The sequence below is a fragment of the Mandrillus leucophaeus genome, unplaced genomic scaffold (genome assembly GCF_000951045.1).
Source record: "Mandrillus leucophaeus isolate KB7577 unplaced genomic scaffold, Mleu.le_1.0 Scaffold703, whole genome shotgun sequence".
NCBI lineage: Eukaryota > Metazoa > Chordata > Mammalia > Primates > Cercopithecidae > Mandrillus > Mandrillus leucophaeus.
The window spans coordinates 213,591-233,703 of record NW_012107620.1 but is presented as its reverse complement, the minus strand read 5'-3'; the positions used below and the strand labels follow the sequence as shown (position 1 = coordinate 233,703).

Below are 20,113 nucleotides of genomic sequence, written 5' to 3'. Positions count from 1 at the left end.
TGTTAGCCAGGATGGTCTCGATCTCCTGACCTCGTGATCCGCCCGTCTCGGCCTCCCAAAGTGCTGGGATTACAGGCGTGAGCCACCGCGCCTGGCCGTGCTATCTTACCGCATCTTTTGAAGACAAAATTCTCATCTGTAACAACGAATTCAAAACTCCTTCAGAAAAGTCAGAACTGCTATAACATTCACGAGAACTGGCCTCTATCTACTACAGAGGTGGATCTACCTGAAATCTATGTGACTCGGTGTAATTTTGGGTAATATTAATGCATTAGTGTATCAAGTCCTGCCTCGGGCTGTCCTGTGACAAACACACCTTGACCAGCCTTGAGTCAGGCGCCCTGAGCCCGCTTCTGGATCCGGCCTTGACCTTGGCCTTCCATCTGGATTGGGCCTTGACCTTAGCCTTCCGTGTCTGTTGCTGAACTTGCCAGGTCCAGTCTTCGCTGGAGTCATTTCAGTGAGAATCCCGTCACCCTTGAGACCTCATCACCCTTCATAGCTGATGTCTGGATCCTTGGTTGGCATGCCTGCCCGTAGCAGGAATCCTCTTCGCAATTTCCCACCCCCCGAGCCCTCCCTCTGCTCCCAGGCTATGTATTGGGAGTTGGCTCTCTCCCTGCTGTTGCAAGTGTCACGAATTTCCATTATAACAAGTGTCAGAATAATTTTTTTCTTCAACACCTGAATTGGGGTAAGACGATCATTATTGGGTTGCCAACATCTTTCAGGGACTTTAACCAGTTGGCCAAACAATGCTAACAAATAAAGGTCAATTTTTCCCTCTGCTACTAACTAAATACCAAAACGGCTTTGAAAACTATGTGGCTATTTAATTTCAGTGGATGGGATGACTTGCTGGAGTCCTTTCCCTCGCTCTGCCCGACCCCAAGCCATTTCTCCTAGAATTTCACAAGCTCTTATGTCTCTGCTTGTCCTCTCTTACCACTGCCACCAGCTCCAAGCTTGAGTTCCGAGGCTGTGTGCGGTTCGGGCACCTCCAGGATGCGCTCGCCCTCCGAGGGCTGGTTTTCAAGATTGGCAGGGGAGAGACCGAGTGAACTCAAACGACCTGGAGGACAAACAGCACCCGTCAGAGAGAAATGTCAGTGAGAGAACCGTGATTTTTTACGGGGGGAGGGAATGGGTGCTTACTTACTTTTCATGTCATTTTTTAACACTACAATTCTCTTATGACCATGTCCTTTTATCCAGACCACCTGCACACAAGACATACTACTGGTTAAGCAGTGGAAAAGGAGGGGACAGAAGCCCTAACATTCAGGAAGAGTGTGACCTACGGTGCCTGCCTTTGGCTAGAATTTAGGAGCTGAGTTACTGCCAAGAAGCATGTTTCTCTACTCTCTCCTTAGCTTTTAAAGCAACAGAAGCAGCTGACAGAAACATGCCCCTATAAAAAGCAGAGTAGTTGAAAAATCATGAGACACAGTTTCAGAAATAATCTTTATAATTCTTAAAAAGACTGTCTTCCAAACACTAGTTTTGGCATATAGATTAAGGTCGTTCTCTCATGAGAGTTCCTGCCATTTTTTTGCAGAAACACCACCTAAAAGAATTAAGAGCGATCTCTCAGACCCTTTAAACTAAGTTCATTATCAGAATCATAAAGTCCTCTCCCTGATGGTGCCGCTCTCCAACTCAGCCAAGCAGACTGGTAGTAGTGGAGCTGGGCTCCCAGGCCCCCCACATGTGCACCCCGTGGCCAGGTCACTGATCGCAGCTCCCAGGCGAGTTTTGCCTGGGTCCTTGCTACTTGCTCTATTCTACTATTTTCACTTGGCTCAATCCCTCCATCTAACGCTGACCCAGACCTCTGCAGTGGCCAGGATCCTAGCCCAGTTCCCTCCTCCATGCCTGCTTCTCTCTGCTCTACCATGGACAGCGCCACTGGGTGCTTTTCAAATGCAAACCTGGGCTCCAGCTCTTTCCAACACAGTCCTCCCTCCTTACCTGGAGGAGCCATGCCCTCCCTAAGCCAGCTCTCGGCTCCCTGTTAGGCTCTCCACACTCCATGCCACTTGTCACATCCCTGCATCTGCTCATGCCATCATCCCCTCTGCCCAGAATGCTCTCTCCCCTCCTTGTCACGTGGTTCCCTCAGGCACATCCTTGCAGGTTCCATACCAGGCTCCCCAGGCTTGGGAAGTGGGCCCTGACACGGCCCTCCTCAATGTACCCACTGAGTATGGGGCTCCTGGCCATCACTGCACTGACCACCCTGACTAGTTGCCTGCTTGGGGGTCCTGACTCTCCCATTACCCAACACCTTTCTGAGGTTAGAGCCTGAAACTTACTCACCTGGCATATAGGGATTTAATAAAGGTTTACAGAAAGAATCAAGGAGAAATGCTAAAATCATTTACTTGAGACCAACAGTATGTTTTGAAAGGATCAATTCAAAATGCCTGCCGTTCCGTTATTCTGGCAGCATTTTATTTTTCTGTTCAGGAGAGTTAGCCTGTGGCTCAGCTCTTCAGAAGATGCTCTCCCAGAAGCTGAGAAAAGTGCCCACCTGTGGAATTGCTCCCAAGAGCTCCTCCACGCTGTTGTGGCCGTAGGTCTTGGGCTGCAGAGTTTCTCCGACATACTTGGTATAGGCCATGGAAAACTCATGAAGGAAAATCTGCTGGTAGTGGTAAGTATGAAGTAAAGAGCGCACGTTCTTTGCAAACAAATACAGACTTGTGAGCTTCACACATTCTTCCATCTTATCATTAGTGAAAACCTGGGTAAAAAGAAAAAGCAGCATTAGAAATGTCAGTGACTGGCCCTGGCCCCTGGAAAGTGAGGGCCTCCCACTGAGGGAAAAGGCCCAGAGGTGAAGACGAAGAAGAAGGCAACGAAGAAGATGAAGGAGACGACAAAGACGAAGAAGACAATGAAGACGAAAACAAACACGACAAAGACAAAAAAGACGAAGACAAAAAAGACAAAGATGAAGACAACACAGATGACAAAGATGAAGACAAAGACCAAGAAGACAAAGGTGAAGACAAAGAAAACGAAGACGACGAATTAGACACAGATGAACAAGATGAAGAGACACAAAAGACGAAGAAGAAAGGAGGAGGAGGAGGAGGAGGAAGGAGAAAGGAAGGAAGGGAGGAGGGAGGGAAGGAGAGAGGAAAAAAGGAAGTGGGGAAGGAAAAGGAGAAGCGTCAAGGATTTCCTCCAAGAGAAGGCTATAGCCTCCAGCAAACTTCAGTTCTATTTGCAAGTCGAAGGCTGCAGTGGTCTGAAGAGATTGTGTGAGTAGGGAAGAAATCAGGGGAGGCAAATCAGGGCGGCAAATCACTGTACACACAGTGGACACTGAGGCCATTAAACCACCTCTCAAACTAGCTTTCCAAGAAACACTGTGATGGAGGATGATGCTAGCATTATTTAAAAACACATCAAAAGTAACAAGAAATAAACACAAAACCCTGTGTATGCAGGGTAAGGAAGTAGATTTCTTTATCACAAACCTTTTCAGAGTGTTTAACATGCTCTGGAGTCGCCAAGAGAAAGGATATTCCCAATCTTAGCTGGCCAGGGAAAGTCCTTTGTCTTGGAACATCCATTAACACCTGTCCAGAACTGGTGTTCTTAGGATAGATACTAAGAGAGTTTAGAAAATGTTGGATGTATATCCTTTCATTATTTAATGATCAGTCCCATAGTTAGATGATGATGGCATAACATTCTTCTTTTAAATTGCTGGGGCTCATTTGTTAATATCTTATTTAGGATCATTTTCTCTTAAGGGACTATCTTATGTTTTTGGTATTAAACTTATTTTGGCTTCATAAAAATAAGTGGTAAGCTTTCCTTTTTTTTCTTTTTCAGCAGCCTAGAACAGTATTTTTTTTTTTTCTAGGAGATGGGTTCTTGCTATGTTGCCCAGGCTGGCCTCAAACTCCTGGGCTCAACTGATTCTCTAGTCTCAGCCTCCTTAGTAGCTGGGATTATGGATGTGTACCACCTTGCCTGGCCCAGAATGATTTTTTAAAAGGTGGATTTATCTGTTCTTTCAGGGTTGGTTAAAATTCCATTGTTATCTCACTTGGTCCTGATGCCTTTTTCAGTGGTAAATTTCAGGGATCTTTTATAGTCTCTTTTATGGTAACTGGTCTAATTTTTAACTTTTTGAGTGAGTTTTGGTAACTAATTTTTTTCCAGGATTTCATTTATTTACTCTAGGTTTTTATATCTGTTGCCCAAGAACTGCATGCAGTATTCTCTTAAGATTCTCCCAATCTTGGAGCACCATTCTTGAAATGCTGCCTGCGGACCGGCTGGGCAACCTTCCTTTCTGCCCTTGCCTCACTCAACTCTCACTTCAAGTCACCACATAAACCATCTCACTCAGAAAGATAAACAGCAGCAAAATCCATCCTGGAACAGGACAAACACACCCTAGTGCCAGGATGAGGAGACCAGGCTTTCCTTGGCTTTTGCCACCCATTTAGGCAGGGCTGCTTCACTGCCCGAGGTCTCAGCGTGTTCATCTGTGAAATGGTCTCTCAGGTCCCTTCCAGCTCCACACAGTCTCATCTAGACCAGCAGGTAATCCGGAAACGCACAATCGATAGTTTGCAATGATATTTCTAAAGAGCCATTAACGTGCGTACCTCAACCAAGTACGGCAGGCTCTTCAGCAGTTCAGTCAAGGTCATGAATCCATATTCACAGGGGTTAAGGGGAGTGTTGTGGGTACTTTCGTAATGTCTCTTGAGCTCCTCAACAGAAAGATGGGTGGTTCCTTCCCAAGACATCAACAACACCAGCAACTGGGCAGTGAGAGATCGTAGGGACTTTCGGTTGATCAGCTGAATCTGTCTGCCAGATTCTACGTCGGCAACCTGGGGAAAATGAGAATTCACACTTTCAGAACTCCAGAGAGACAACCTTGGTTATACCCAACTCGGCTCACTTCATTTTGGTTAAGGAGACCGACAGATGAAAAATCTCTGATTTTTTTTCTCCTACACTGAAATAAAGCAAGTGAGTTTGTTTTTAGCTTCTTTGGGACACCAGACCAACACAGAAGCAGAAACCGTCCTCCCCCTGCTGGTCCATAAGTGAAAACTCTCATCAAGGTAATAACGGCGGAGGAAATTGCATCATTCTCTTTATTTTTCATTCATTCTTTTCAAACCCCACTGTAAGAAGGAGACAGGCTGGCCAGCTGACGGCCAGTGGTCCAAGCTTGTGAAGTGTGGGTTGCTGTGCTCGAAGGTGGAGTAGGGGATGAGCAGGCTAAACTATAAGCAACACTCACATGGCTTCTGTGCAGATCCGACTTGCCCATGTGCGTCCCCAGGGCAGGCTGGGGAGGTGAGAGAGGGTCTACTTTCACTATAAGGTAAGCTGCATTTTTCCAGTCTGCTACTAACTAACCACAAAGCTGGTATTTTCACCTGACTAGTACCTGTCCACTCCTCAATTATTTCAGATTCTCAAGGAGATAAAGGGTTTAAGTGGCTAAATGCATTGACAGGGAAACCTCACAAAACAGAGATTGTCATGTGGGGACCAAACACCATGTGAAGAAACACACATCTGGTGACTGAGCCAGCAGGCCTTGGGTGGCGGGGGTGAGTCAGTGGACTGAGCCTTTCCTGGCAAAAAAAACAGGCGAAGCTTTGGCACACGTGCGGCTCCGGCACTGCTCTCACAAACCAGTGCTCATCCGGACAGCCTGTTTGCCCCCTTTATCTGGTTTTCCTGCCAGGGCCAAAGGTCTCGGCAGGACTAAGTCATCGTAAGTTGGCACTCTTTGGACCGTAGATTCTGAGAGGCAGAGAGAGGTGGGTAGCATTGAGGAGCCATCCCAAGGTCAGGATATCTTTATCTGGTTCTGCCATGTGCCCAGAGCTAAGGCAGGAGGGAGCCTGGCAGGCTCCCACCCCACTTACCATGGTTATGGGACCGTATAGATTTCCTGCTCAGAAGCGAGTTTCATCAATCAACCGACACCATTCCAGGGGATCCCAGTCATTGTAGCTACCCAGACCCCCACCACCACTACAGTCGCTTAGGAAAGAAACCAAACCAGAGCCTGCTCCTCTGGTACGACTTGGATCCCTCCCTTGATTCTCAATCCCAGCTATGCATTAGAATCCCCTGGCGAGCTTTTAAAAACACCAATGCTCACAGTGCACTTGGACTAATTCTATAAGAATCTCAGAAGTAGGGTTGGAGAAGCTCCCAGGAGATCCAGTAGGCAGCCAGGGAGGCACCATGGAGCCTCTCTCAGCTCTCTCCATCCTTGTTGCTCACACCCCAGCTGCCCACCCATCACACTCACCTAGCAAAGCCCTAGGTCACAGCATGGGGTCCTCCTATCCAACTGAGCCCACCCCTTTCATCATCCTGGGCAACTGAACACCAAGGGACCTGTCCCACACCACAGCCTTATAGCCTTTCAATGCCTTGCCTGTCATCTCCAACGACATCCTCTTCTGTTCAATTTCACTGCAGACACCCGTCTCTAGGGTCACAGTGTGAACCTGTCATTATCCCATCCAACATAAATCACTCAAACCTCCTGACCATCCCACTAGTAAAAGCCAGTCGGGAGCTGCTGTCGGGGTGGGAGTGCAGAGACTCTACCCGCTCAACTCCTCCCCTTCTCAAACCTCAGCAGCAACACTGCCTCCTATCTGCCGACAATTCGCCAGCCCCTCCTTTGCTTCACTCTCCTCTTTTGTCATCCTGCCACTGACATTCTTGTCAATGTTTAAATTCCCTCACCCCATGCCTTTTCCTGGCGCCCATCGGTAAACTCCCACCTTGAATCCGACCACCTGCTTTCCCTGAGCCGACACCTGCACAGCCACACCCCAACTGCTGCTCTCTGAGAGTCTACGGTGCCAATCTGCAGTGAGCTCTCCATACCCCTGCAGCCCACATGACATCCAGATCAAGCCGTTCTCCACTCACCACGACAACTGCAGACATTCTCCCCGCTCCTAAGTCCTGAGCCTGCCTCTCCTCTCTCTCTAAGCACAGATCAGTCCCTCTCTCTGGTGGAAAATCACTCTTGGAAGAGGACTCCCTTCTACTCCTGATGACAAACATCAGACCTGCCCATGCCTGCCCCCAGCCTATTGCCCTGTATGCTTCCTTCTTCCTCTGTGTGCTAGTTTCCCAGTCTCCCACACCTCAAGGCCCTCCCGTCTTAGCCCCTCTCACCCTTGTATGTTCATCTTCTCTCTCTAGACAGATCCACATCAATGGCTTTCAGACTTGCTCAAGTTTTTCCAGGTAGGAAAACCAGCAGCCCAAATCCTCCCTTGCTCCCGCAGCCCCACAGCCTCTAGCTGCTGGCCCAGCCCTCCATCTTCAAAAGCAGACAAACCAGGTTGCTGTCCAGATGACCTGGGCCATTTTCTCACCTCTCCTCACTCCTCACCCCACTCCCACGTGGGTTCTGTCTGCACAATCGACGCTGCCACTGACCTGGCCGGCGGCACCGACTCTCCCCACTGAGCTAAACCTGGAGGTCAGGCAGTCCCTCTCTGACCTGCCTTCCTGTGATGCTGCTGGCCATTCCTCTGTCTTGGCTCAGGGATGTTCCGCTCTCCTGGTGTGCTTCCTGCTCTCTCACCTCCTCCTCTAACCAACCAGTACCTAAGGAGAGCTCTGAGCTGTCCTACCTCTGCCAAGGTAAGAACTTCTTCTTCCCTGCAGTCCAATACATTCAGAAACATAGTGGGGGCCGGGTGCGGTGGCTCATGCCTGTAATCCTAGCACTCTGGGAGGCTGAGGCGGGCGGATTATCTGAGGCCAGGAGTTCGAGACCAGCCTGGTCAACGTGGTGAAACCCTGTCTCTACTAAAAATACAAAAACTAGTTGGGCATGGTGGCGGGCGCCTGTAATCCCAGCTACTCGGAGGGCTGAGGCAGGAGAATCGCTTGAACCTGGGAGGTGGAGGTTGCAGTGAGCCAAGATTGCACTATTGCACTCCAGCCTGGGCCACAGAGCAAGACTCCATCTCCAAAAAACACCTCACAGTGGGAAGGAAAAGGAGAATGAACCCATTCTGGCTGTTTACGGAATTAAATGACACAGAAATGTGTGCAGCTAGTAATGGGCCTGTAACTGAGGGTGCCGTCCCTCATGCTTCCCTTTCCATTCCTTCCTCCTGGCAGTGACTTCTCCTGGTCCTGTGGGGGAGGGGCTGAAAACTGGCAGCTGCTCTGCCTAGGATGGGGAGGGTCAGTGCAGTCCAGGGCAGGAAACAGGACGAGCTGCCCTTGCTACTACAGCTCTGCCAGCGGCAAAGGCCACTCTGCACCTGCGCTGGCTCCTAAGCCTACTCCTAAGTGGGTGAGAATGTGGAGGGAGAAGACACTGTGTGATTACAGCTCCCAAGAACATCACAGGCAAAGCTCTCACTGGAAGGAGTTGAGCTCAGGCCAGCAGCGCTGAGGTGGCTGCACCTGGTGACCGAACCCTGGGGTGAAGAGTGACCTCATCAGTTCACAAAGGCGTAGCTTTGGCAAGGCCATTCAGAAACACACAACAGGAAAGCCAAAACTAAACTTCCAAACCAAGGCTTCTCTTATTACCTAAGAAGCACTAATGACACAAAACAAGTTGTAAGGCTGTGACAGTTAAGTAGTTCAAGGTGTAAATACAGAAACGCTATGGCACATGCAAACGTCCTAATGAGAATTAGGCCACTATAAGCTTTATCCCATGATGGGGGAGAAAAAAAAAACAACAACATTTACCTTCACGACATGGCAGAGTTTCTGAGTTAAAGCCGAAATGGAACTGACATCATAGTCTTGGAGACGAAATGTATAACCAAAAGTTTTAGCGTATTCTGTAAGGAGATCTGTCATCATAAGGCAGTTATCTTTTTGGGACCGAAGGAGTTTAACAAACTGGGCAGCTAGAGCTTTGAACCGCTCTACCTCTGTCAGAGTAAGGATCTTTTCTTCTCCACATTCCAATACCTTCGAAAACACAAGGCAGGAGGAAAGGGAGAATAAACAAATCACAGTTGTTTACGGAATAGCAAAAAAATGTGTGCAACTAGTAACAAAAAAACAAGTCAGCATTACTGAATGGGTACAGAGTTTCAGTTCTGTGAGATGAAAAAGTTCAGAAGATTCCTTGCACAACAATGTGAATGTGCTGACCACTACTGGACAATAAATAAAAAAACAGTTACAATGCTAACTTCTGTGTTATGTGTATTTTGCCACAATAAAACAATTTTTTAAAAGCACTTTAATAAAAAAAAATTAATAAAATCAACAGAAATTTGGTTTAACTTAGCAACAGCTTAACAGCTTAGCACTGATGTTACCTCATGTACTCAGCCTACCTTCAACATGAAGGATTTGAAAAGCATAAAACTAATGAACAAATATTCAGTGTAAGAAATCAGCCAGGTGTGGTGGCTCACGCCTGTAATCCCAGCACTTTGGGAGGCTGAGGCGGGCGGATCAGGAGCTCAAGACCAGCCTGGCCAACATGGTGAAACCCCGTCTCTATTAAAAATACAAAAATTAGCTGGACACAGTGGTGGGCACCTGTAATCCCAGCTACTTGGGAGGCTGAGCCAAGTAAACTGCTTGAACCCGCAGGTGGAGGTTATAGTGAGCTGAGATAGCGCCACTGCACTACAGCCTGGGCGACAAGAGAGAAACTCCGACTCAAAACAAAAAAACAAAAAAAAACCACCAATCACCCTACTTAATCCCTTTTTCAATAATTACCCTAAGACAAGTTTGAATAATTCTTTATTGAAGGAAAAAGCCATATTTATCTAAAAATACTAATGAGTCAGTAATATGGCTTCTCTGATTGGAACAGCTTAGATTTTCATCCTCTTTCATAACTCCCTACTTCCCAGGAAAATAGGTCTTGAATGTGAAAAAAAAATTTCCAATATGTTGTTCAGAAAAATACTTTATAAAATTAGAATTTTTTCACTCACTTGTAAAGTATCAGGTATGGCTTCAAAAAGTTCAAGTAGTTTGGTAAACCCATAGTATGCAAGTTTGCACTGCCGGCCAAAGTGGTGATGGTAAGAGGGAATAAATTTATTAAAGGGCATCCGGAAATGGGGTTGGTGACGCAGCAAATCAACGACATCCTTGGAGAACTGTTTTGTCCTTTCTATTTCATCCTGAGTGCGTTCTTTAAAAAAAACAAAAAACATAAAATCACAGTTTTTTTCTACCCATTTGTGTTCAACATCCATACTAGAGTAAATCCTTTTGGGAATTTATAAGCGATATCATCCTTGCATTCCAAACACACACAACCTAAAACACATACTCTCTTCCCTCTTTGCAAGTGGTTCTCAAACATGTTCCAGGGCAGAATACCAGGAAGTCATGATACTATTATATTATGAAATGCATATATATTCATCTTATAAGCTAGAAACAAGGTCATCTTACAAGCTAGAAACAATTTTCTAGCCCCTGCCCTGTATCTATTAAAATGACACACACCCAGGTCCCTGTACTTAAGCAAGTACTCTAGAAATTATTCCTATGAAATCACACTTCCGAATATCCCCACTTTTTTTTGTTTATTCATCTGATCTTCAGTTAAAACTTGCTAGCAGAAAAGAAAATCAGGCTTCAAAAGTTAAACAAAAGGAGAAAAAAAAGCTTAAGCTGAGATTGTTTCTATTAATTTTTAAGTGAGAATTAGAAAAGTACTGGCATAACTAACTTTGGCCCTGGAATTCTATGATTTCGTGGACATCAGTGTTCTGCAGGAGCACAGTTTAAGAACCAGACAACAGACGGAGGATATGACCATACAGTCACCCCTTGGTGTTCTCAAGGGATCGGTTCCAGGACCCTGCTTGGATACCAAAATCCGCCACCTACTCAAGTCCTGCGGTCCGCCCCGCGGAACCTGCAGACACGAAGAGTTGGCCGTCAGTATCCATGGGCTTCGCATCCCTCAATCACTGTACTTTCTCCCCGTAAGTGGACCTGTGCAGTTCTGATCTCAACTGTAACTATTAAAATTTGAAAGGCAAAACAAAACATCCATTTGAGTTGTCTTCCCTTCTCAAGCGTGCAGAGTAAATAAAGTAGCTCAGAGTTCAACAGAAGAGTGAAGCAACAGGCACGGTGACAGGTTCTCAGCCGGATGACTACGGCTCACAAAGCCACAGCCGGGCTGCAGGAGGCATTTGGGCAAAGTGCTGATGATGTCTGTTTTTCCCCTTAGAGCCAATTCTAAAAAGCCAGCCTGCTTTCCTTCTTGAGAACAGCTTCACCTGCTTTGAAGAACACAGAATCCAAAGAGCAGCAGTTTCCACACTGTGCTTTCTGTGGAGTCTTCAGGAAGCATGGAGAGGGAGGGAAAACCACATCTTCCATGCCACACTATTTTAAAGTAACAGGAGGTAGACAATATCCTTCTAGCAAATGTAAGTCACATACCTCTTTTGGGAATACAAATCACCATTTCATTATCTTGTTGGGACAAGCAGATGGTTGTGTCTGGAATCTCTGATACGATGTCAATCAACTCACAAACACCATATTCAGTGACATCCCAGTCCTTTGAGAAACACCTAGGTTTTAACAACAGAAGCGGATACGGAATGAGTAGTATCATTGGTAAAAGTACTACACGTTTTCCAAAAGAACGCTTAATAGAAATATTAGATAACGATTTAGAATTTGGGAGATGATAAAGTGTCTTAAAATATTTGCTTTCACTTCTGTTCATCAACTCACCAGTGATAAGCCTGTGAGAATTCTCTCACAATGACCTGTTTGCTGGCCTGGGATTTCAGAAGTTTCAGTAAATCCTGAGTAAAGCGTTTCACCTGGGCCCTGTGGGTAAGGGTCAGCAGACGTTTGGAGCCCATTCCAAGAATCTGCAAAGCAAATGGTTTATTTATACACATAAGACCTCAGCAGACAGCGACTTCCTTGCTGCTGGCTCACCCTCTCTTGGTAATAGCCGCAGAGAATGACTCCCTTCATGTAGAATGTGTGCAATTTGAAATACATCTGAATCAACAAAATGTAGTTGGTCAAAAGGAACAAACGTCCAACCTCCTCTCTTACTGTTTTTGGCCTGGCGCACCCTCTCCCAAATAGTCGTTGAGTATAGAAATGAAAAGTGTAATCTTTAGAAAAGAAAAGTCGTGAGTACAGAAATGAAAACTGTATTGGTTGTCCAGATAAATTGGTCTGCAAGTTTTTCAAGCTATTTTTAGTGAGTGGGAAGCTGTTAAAACACTGTGAGTTAACGGGCAAAGTCCTCATAGGATCCAGTGCTACACTCTAGCCCAGTAACTAGTCTCCAACTAGTTACATTTAGAAGAAAGGTTAAGCCCTTGACTCTCACATAGGCACCAACATACAAGTACATGGCTATTCACGGCAGCTTCCTTGTAATCATGAACAATTCTGGAGAAAGCTGTGCTGGGATGAAGAAAGTGTACAGAGCTTACAGGGAAAATACTCCTCAGTCCTCCAAGGAGTTCCTCTAAAACTGGAAACTAGTAGCTTTCTGAAAAATTGAGAAGCTGCCTTTGTGTGTTACTCCTTCCCTCTAAAGAAAGCTTTTAGAGGATGTTCTGCCCAGAACTGACTTCTTAGGAATTTATTACTGTTTCTTTGATGGAGGCAGCCAAAGCCATGGAGGAATATTCCTGCCTGTAAACAAGTAATCCTGTGACACGCCTTACCTGCAACACATGAGGCACTGCTTCTAATAACTCAATCAGCTTGGAGTATCCGTAGTCTGACACTCGGCACTGCTTTGCAAAATGATGGTGATAGGATGGGATGAAATGACTGATGGGTATGACACAAGATGGCTGGCTTTTCAGCAAGTCAATCACTTCTCTACTGAACTGGATCAGCTGGGGGTTACCTACAGGACTCTTCGAACGCAGAAGCCAAGGGTCTAGAGGAAAAACAACATGTATTAGACAGAAAGCATGGATTTCACCAGCTGAAAGGAGGGGAAATGGCCCTGCAGTCCTTGGCTTGAGTTCGATCATGGGGAAGCAGACGAAATCAAGTACAGTAGCTGCTTTACATCTCAGTTTATATATTCAGGTCTCACAGTCCAATAACTAGCTAGCCTAACTTATTCGTGGGCTGTCAAATGCTATCCCACTAATCCTCAAAGTTCAGTGGCCAAAGCAAAGCAGAGTCTACTATAGTTTTATAGAAGTGAAAGTACACAAGAAGCTCCCAGTTTAGAAACTAGTTATATTTCCAAGATCCATCTGAAACTTGGTCATGTGGAACACACTTTCCCACAAAGTTATAAATGATCCTCAGGTAGGTAGCCCAGAAGAGCAAAATTAATCCACGGTGGAGCTGAAAATGTTACCCAGAAAACCACAGAAAGTGACAATGTTGTAAAATTAGCATGACATAAAAGGGCATAAGAAACAGGTTTTTGCACCATCTTGATGGCTTATACCTATTAAAAAGGTATAAGTAATCACATGGAAATCTTTATAGAAAGGTGGAGAGGCTTGCTGGGCGTGGTGGCTCAAGCCTGTAATCCCAGCACTTTGGGAGGCCGAGGTGGGCGGATCACGAGGTCAGGAGATCGAGACCATCCTGGCTAACACGATGAAACCCTGTTTCTACTAAAAATACAAAAAATTAGCTGGGCGTGGTGGTAGCGGGCACCTGTAATCCCAGCTACTCAGGAGGCTGAGGCAGGAGAATGCCGTGAACCCGGGAAGCGGAGCTTGCAGTGAGCCGAGATCATGACACTGCACTCCAGCCTGGGCGAGAGAGCGAGGTTCCGTCTCAAAAAAAATAAATAAATAAAATCTTTAAAAAGGTGGAGGCTTGCGGGCTCATGGCTTAGGAGTAAGGAGCAGCATAATCTATGGCCCCTGAGGAGTCTAAGACAGAAGGAAAAGAAAGGAGGTATCCCATAAGAAGCCCAAGTAGAAACATTCCTAAGAGCAGGCTGACTCAGAGAGAATTCCTTGGTTATCCTCACCTTTTTTCCTGTAGGGTAAGAGAGGTGAGAGAAGGAAAAGAAGTGTTGGGGACAGAGAGAAGGAAGCGTGTGCGTATACATAGGAAGGCAACGTTAAGTGCTGTTCACAGGCAGCAGCCTTAGACATCTGCAACTCAGGACATGCCCGTAACTCTGACACTCACCCAAGTCTAGGTCCAAATACTTCGGTCTTTTACATTTAAATTTATTTTCACATTTATCAAAGTCCAAAATGTGGACCAAAATGACTTTCAAAGGTAAATCTGCATTAAGTGGTATTTCCTTCAAATACCGGAAACTTTTTTTTTTTTTTTTAAAGACAGAGTTTCAGCTGGGCGTGGGGGCTCACGCCTGTAATCCCAGCACTTTGAGAGGCCAAAGCAGGCAGATCACGAGGTCAGGAGATCGAGACCATCCTGGCTAACACGGTGAAATCCTGTCTCTACTAAAAATACAAAAAAATTAGCCAGGCACGGTGGCAGGCACCTGTAGTTCCAGCTACTCAGGAGGCTGAGGCAGGAGAATGGCGTGAACCTGGGAGGCAGAGGTTGCAGTGAGCCGAGATGGCACCACTGCACTCCGGCCTGGGCGAGAGTGAGACTCCATCTCAAAAAAAAAAAAAAGAAGGCTGGGCGCAGTGGCTCACGCCTGTAATCCCAGCTCTTTGGGAGGCTAAGGTGGGCGGATCATGAGGTCAGGAGATCGAGATCATCCTGGCTAACAAGGTGAAACCCCATCTCTACTAAAAATACAGAAAAAAAAAGTTCGTTGGGCGTGGTGGCAGGTGACTATAGTCCCAGCTACTCGGGAGGCTGAGGCAGGAAAATCACTTGAACCCGGGAGGTGAAGGTGGCAGTGAGCCGAGATCACACCACTGCACTCCAGCCAGGTGACAAAGCAAGACTCCATCTCAAAAAAAATAAATAAAAAATAAAACAAAGTCTAGTTCTGCCAACCCCTCAAGCATTTTAGAAGGGGTTTTCAAAAGATCAAAGGACGCATCCATGGTGTTTTCACACTTGGCAAATTGTGCTGCTGTTTAAAATAAAAGCCAATAGCCTCCTCTGGTCTCACAGTGGACAGGCGGTGGCTCTAGGATAAAAGACCTGACACCTACCAGTGTTGGGAGGCGGGGGCTTGTTGTGAATCCACTTAACCACTTTGATGCCGTTCTGAGCAGTGGCAATGTTTACACCTGGAACGCAGGTGATGAAGTGTTCTAAGGGAACACCTCCTTGGTTTTCTTGCACTACTTCTAGATCGCCAAACTCTGCAGTGTAACAATCTGGAAAGCTGAAACAGGAAAAAACAGAAAGGAAAGGTTAAATTAAAACAACAGAAAAGAAAGCGCTTGCTAAACAGAAGGCTTTGGTTTAATGTATGTGTTAACCATTTGTCTGAATGCCCACCACCAGGTTTGAAGGTTAAAATTAAGGACCCAGGGAGGCAAGCGTGGTGGCACTGGACTCTTTGATGCATTCTGATGGCATTTTCTGGGTACTTTTCCAGGAGGGGGGTTAAAAATAAGGCAACTGGGCTCCAAGTCAGTTAACACGTCTGCTTCCACATCAGCAGGGGCTTGCAGGCCACTAAGTCCTGTGTCGGCCTTTGTATTAACTCTACTGTTGTGGCTCATGGAGTGGTTAAATGAACTTCTGAGGAATCCTCTTCTCTCACAAGTCTTGAAATGTATGCATATTTGAAGCTGTGTACTCTCGACACTTGTGGAGTTTCTGACTGCAGCACTTATGATACATCTCCCCGCTGTGGGAAGAAACTGCCCTCCTCACGTTTACATTTCTAAAATGTAGCGCGCACACATATTTTCTTGTTGAAGTACTGACTGAATGGATCCCATTTCAGATATACAGTCACGTGTTGCTTCGTGATGGGGGGATGTACTAAAGAAAGTGTTGCTGGGCAATTCTGTCATCTGAGAACATCGTCAGGTGCACTCACACAAACCCAGATGCTGCGGCCCACTGCACACCTAGGCTGGTGCAGCCCATGGCTCCTGAGCTACACATCTGGACAGCCCGATACTGTACTGCACACTGTGAGCGACTATAACACAATGGTATTTGTGTATCTAATCATCGAAAGGTACAGTGAAAATATGTGATCATAATCTTACGGGACCACTGTCCTACATACAGTCCATGGTTGGCCAAAATGTCGTTGTGTGGTGCATGACTGTACTTTGAGGGCTAAACACATGAGGATGAAGCATTGTATAATACCTATTTGCAAAGAGGTGTGGACAGAAAGGGCAGGCTTCCCATAAAAAGGAGAACTAGGGCATTATATCGACAAAGGCTTTGAGACGGTTCACCTCAATAAAGGCACGGTGCCCTCGTGGGTCTGGAGAAGACTGTGAACCTGGGGCGCAAATGTCTTCAAAGAAAGAATCACAAAAGGAATCTTGTAAGAGTCTGGATCAAATTCATGTTCGCTGAAAAAAAGAGAACACAATAGGAAGCTGACATTCCGCAGGGGTCTAAGATGTTCACAAGGTCATCCTAACATTCCACAATCTTATAGAAAAGAATTATTTCTGAAGGAAAACGAAAGGCATACCTGAAATCCTTATTGGAACAATGCTGTCTGCAGACAGGCTCGTGATATTCTAACTCTTCAAATATAATTGGGCTGCAATTCGTGGAGGAGCCGTCGTGTGACTGGGAAGACCCTAAGGGGCTCTGGCGGGCCTGACTGCTGGGTAGGAGACACACCAGCCGTCCGTTTCCTTGTTCACGGATTGCAACCGTGTCTGTTAATTTATATAGATCCGACACATTCAACTTGTGTCCAAATCTAAAAGCAAGAGAAGACAGACGCTGACTTGGAAGGTTTTTCTTTGATTATACAGAAATACCCATCCTGTTTAAATAAAGAGCAATAACCAAGGATGGTTCCTCCATCTCTTCAAAGGTAAAACTGGAATAATTCCACTACAAATTCATTCACTAGCAAACCAGTGATGCTTGGCACTCCTGAGTCATCTCTGGCTCCGTCCATGACAATGCTCACATCATTTGGAAGCCACCCCTAGCCCCTTCCCAGTTTCTGTAAGTAACCTCACCGAATTCTCTGAGTTGGAAACCTCTCTCCATGCAGCTCCCCTCACTTCCAATTCTCTGTATTACTTCTCACCATCCCCACTCTCCTCTCTCAGGAGAATACGTGCTTTCCGTGACCCTCTCACCTCTCCTATGCCTCAACTGTGTGACCCACACACCCTGTGACACTGGACTCCCCAGTTTTCCTTCTGACCTGTATCTTTCCTACTTGGAACTTAAAGGCACTGGCCCTGGAGGCTGGCAGATTTGAGTTCACATCCTGACTCCACTTCAACCTGTGTGACCTTAGTCAAGTTCCACAACCAATCAGGGCCACACTTTCTCCATCTGTAAAATGGGGTGATGACAGCACCTATCTCACAGGGTCGATGTGAGGATTAAGTGTGGTTAGGCCTGGACAGAACCTGGCTCATAGTAAGTGCTCAGTAAGTGTTCCCTGGTCTTCTCACTGCCTGACCAGTGGTTTCTTCCCAGTGTCCCACATGTACTCAGATTCCCATCTACCAAACCAGCCCCTGGTCCTCTTCCACCTCCTAGAGAGACACACTTGCCCTTGTACTCTCACTCTCAGTCTTGCACTCTCCCCTGTCCCTGTAATGGAAACATCCAGCTGCTCAGGAGCTGCTTCTGCTGTGTTACCCGCAAGTCTCTCGGCCCCTTCCCTCCAGGATTTTAGCCACAGGACTCTGTAGTGATGACTCAAAAGTTATCAGCGGCCTCTGCCTCATCCCCACACCTCATGCATTTCCTCATGGCCTTGGATCCCCCCATTCCTGATGTGCTCTCTGGGCACACATCCTGGGAGCTCGTCCACATCCCTGGCCCCGGTGGCACTTCATCCATTCCTGTCCTCTATTTCTCCTTCCCCCTCCCAACCTTATCTGCCCTCCAGTCTGTCCCAATCATCTTAAAGGCAAATGACTGCTCTATCTTCAGAGCCTGCTTCTCTCCCAAAGAAGCCCCTTGATGTGCAGAAGACTACGTGAACTCTCTACCCAGCTCCTCCAACGGCCCCCTAAAACCTGCATGTCCAAAACCAAGACCAAAAACTTGCTGTACCTCCTGGCCATGCTTTATTTCCCTATTTCCAGTTTAACTGTGCAACCATCATCCCAGTTACACAAAGCCAAACACTCAGAATCAAAATGATCCCTCCCTTTTACCTTGCTTGCTATGTAAAACTAGTTACTCTGGCCACAGGTGGTGGCTTGTGCCTGTAATTCCAGCACTTTGGGAGGCCGAGGTGGGAGAATCGCTTGAGGCCAGGAGTTCAAGACCAGCCTGGGCAATGTAGCAAAACCTCCTCACTACAAAAACTAAAAAATATTAACTGGGCAGGATGGCGGATGCCTGTGGCCCCAGCTACTCAAAAGGCTGAGATGGAAGGATCATCTGAGTCCAGGAGTTTGAGGCTGCAGTGAGCTAGGGTCGTGCCACTGCACTATAGCCTGGGTGACAGAGTGAGACCCTGTATCAAAAAAATTGTTTTTATTTTAATAAAAAGAAATTAGTTTTTCCTCAGCTGTCGCGAAGGTGCTCGGTCCTTCCGAGAAAGCTAAGTCCGCGTTGGAGTGAGGGCCTCACTTCATCCGGCGACTAGCACCGCGTCCGGCAGCGCCAGCCCCACACTTGCCCGCGCTATGGCCTCCGTCTCCGAGCTTGCCTGCATCTACTCGGCCCTCATTCTGCATGACGATGAGGTGACCGTCACGGAGGATAAGATCAATGCCCTCATTAAAGCAGCCGGTGTGAATGTGGAACCTTTTTGGCCTGGCTTGTTTGCAAAGGCCCTGGCCAATGTCAACATTGGGAGCCTCATCTGCAATGTAGGGGCTGGTGGACCTGCTCCAGCAGCTGGTGCTGCACCAGCAGGAGGTCCTGCCCCCTCCACTGCTGCTGCTCCAGCTGAGGAGAAGAAAGTGGAAGCAAAGAAAGAAGAATCCGAGGAGTCTGACGATGACATGGGCTTTGGTCTTTTTGACTAAATCTCTTTTATAACGTGTTCAATAAAAAGCTGAACTTAAAAAAAAAAAAAAATTAGTTACCCACTGCAGTTTCAATGACATTTGACATTTCTGTAACATCGAGTTCTGTCCCAACAGTGTCTGCTCCGAATTTGGACTGATGTAGCACTTTCCCCCCTGCCTCCTTCTCTCCCGTTCGTGCCCTCTCAGACACCACTGCTACGAGAAGAGTCTTCCTGCAGCATGGTTCCCGTCACCACACCTTTCCCCTCCCCTCCTTCCTCCAGCACTTCACTGGCTCCCTACTACCCATGGGATAATGGTCAAGTTCCTTGTTTTTCCCCTCCTTGGTGTTCTCAAAGCCTTTCCTCCTCCTTTCCAATCAGTTTTCTTCACTGTCCACGAGGATTCATGAGCATTTTCTCTTCCCGCTAGACATAAGCTCCTCAGGTACAAGATCTAAGTCTTGCCCAGTTTTGCCTTCTCTGCAGTGCCTAGGTCTTGCACTTACTAGTCCTTGCTAAGCATCTACTATGGGCTGGGTGCTTAAGATACAGTATGAGGGCAGAGCCAGTCCCTGCTGTCCTGGAGCTCATAGTCTAGTGCTTAAAAATGTTCATCCAATAAATACTAAAACTTGGCCAGGCGCAGTGGCTCACACCTGTAATCCTAGCACTTTGGGAGGCTGAAGTGGGCAGATCACTTGAGGTCAGGAGTTTAAGACCAGCCTGGCTAACATGGCGAAACCCTGTCTCTACTAAAAATACAAAAACTTAGCAAGGCTTGGTGGCACATGCCTGTAGTCCCGGCTACTCGGGAGGCTGAGGCACGAGAATCACTTGAACTTGGGAGGCAGAGGTTGCAGTGAGCTGACACTGAGCCACTGCACTCTAGCCTGGGCAACAGAGCGAGACTCTGTCTCCAAAAACATTGAAAAAAACAAAAACAAAAACAAAAACCTAAAACTAGTCAATTAGGGGAAAAATAAGTACAGCATTGAGGACCAGAGGCTGTCTCTTATACACATCTAGATGTGTATAAGAGACAGGAGCGAGACTCTGTCTCCAAAAACATTGAAAAAA

The 20,113-nt window shown here is 46.7% G+C and overlaps 2 protein-coding genes across 8 annotated transcripts in view; one reads left to right on the top strand and one right to left on the bottom strand.

The window, feature by feature from the left end:
- The window catches only part of KIAA0430 (KIAA0430 ortholog), a 54,733-nt gene that overhangs the window by 11,528 nt on the left and 23,092 nt on the right, over nt 1-20,113 (bottom strand). For all 4 annotated transcript variants that reach the window (XM_011964753.1, XM_011964754.1, XM_011964755.1 and 1 more), the window contains exons 14-25: nt 16,565-16,801; nt 16,320-16,439; nt 15,105-15,280; nt 12,702-12,922; nt 11,740-11,882; nt 11,440-11,573; nt 9,966-10,168; nt 8,749-8,976; nt 4,638-4,868; nt 2,537-2,749; nt 1,163-1,223; nt 950-1,075 (exon numbers count right to left, since the gene is read on the bottom strand). In XM_011964753.1, coding sequence (XP_011820143.1) covers nt 950-1,075; nt 1,163-1,223; nt 2,537-2,749; nt 4,638-4,868; nt 8,749-8,976; nt 9,966-10,168; nt 11,440-11,573; nt 11,740-11,882; nt 12,702-12,922; nt 15,105-15,280; nt 16,320-16,439; nt 16,565-16,801 — 2,093 coding nt within the window. The remainder of the gene's footprint in view (nt 1-949; nt 1,076-1,162; nt 1,224-2,536; nt 2,750-4,637; nt 4,869-8,748; nt 8,977-9,965; nt 10,169-11,439; nt 11,574-11,739; nt 11,883-12,701; nt 12,923-15,104; nt 15,281-16,319; nt 16,440-16,564; nt 16,802-20,113) is intronic.
- LOC105528145 (60S acidic ribosomal protein P1) lies at nt 8,884-19,104 on the top strand. 4 transcript variants are annotated; one of them, XM_011964750.1, is made up of 3 exons: nt 8,884-8,894; nt 18,529-18,537; nt 18,579-19,094. In XM_011964750.1, the coding sequence occupies exon 3, from the start codon at nt 18,708-18,710 to the stop codon at nt 19,050-19,052; it is 345 nt and encodes a 114-aa protein (XP_011820140.1). In that variant the 5' UTR covers nt 8,884-8,894; nt 18,529-18,537; nt 18,579-18,707; the 3' UTR covers nt 19,053-19,094. The 4 variants fall into 4 exon arrangements, with proteins under 4 accessions (XP_011820140.1, XP_011820139.1, XP_011820141.1 ...); XM_011964749.1 differs by lacking the exon at nt 18,529-18,537 and adding an exon at nt 12,049-12,056; XM_011964751.1 differs by lacking the exons at nt 8,884-8,894; nt 18,529-18,537 and having other exon boundaries at nt 18,581-18,644; nt 18,689-19,089.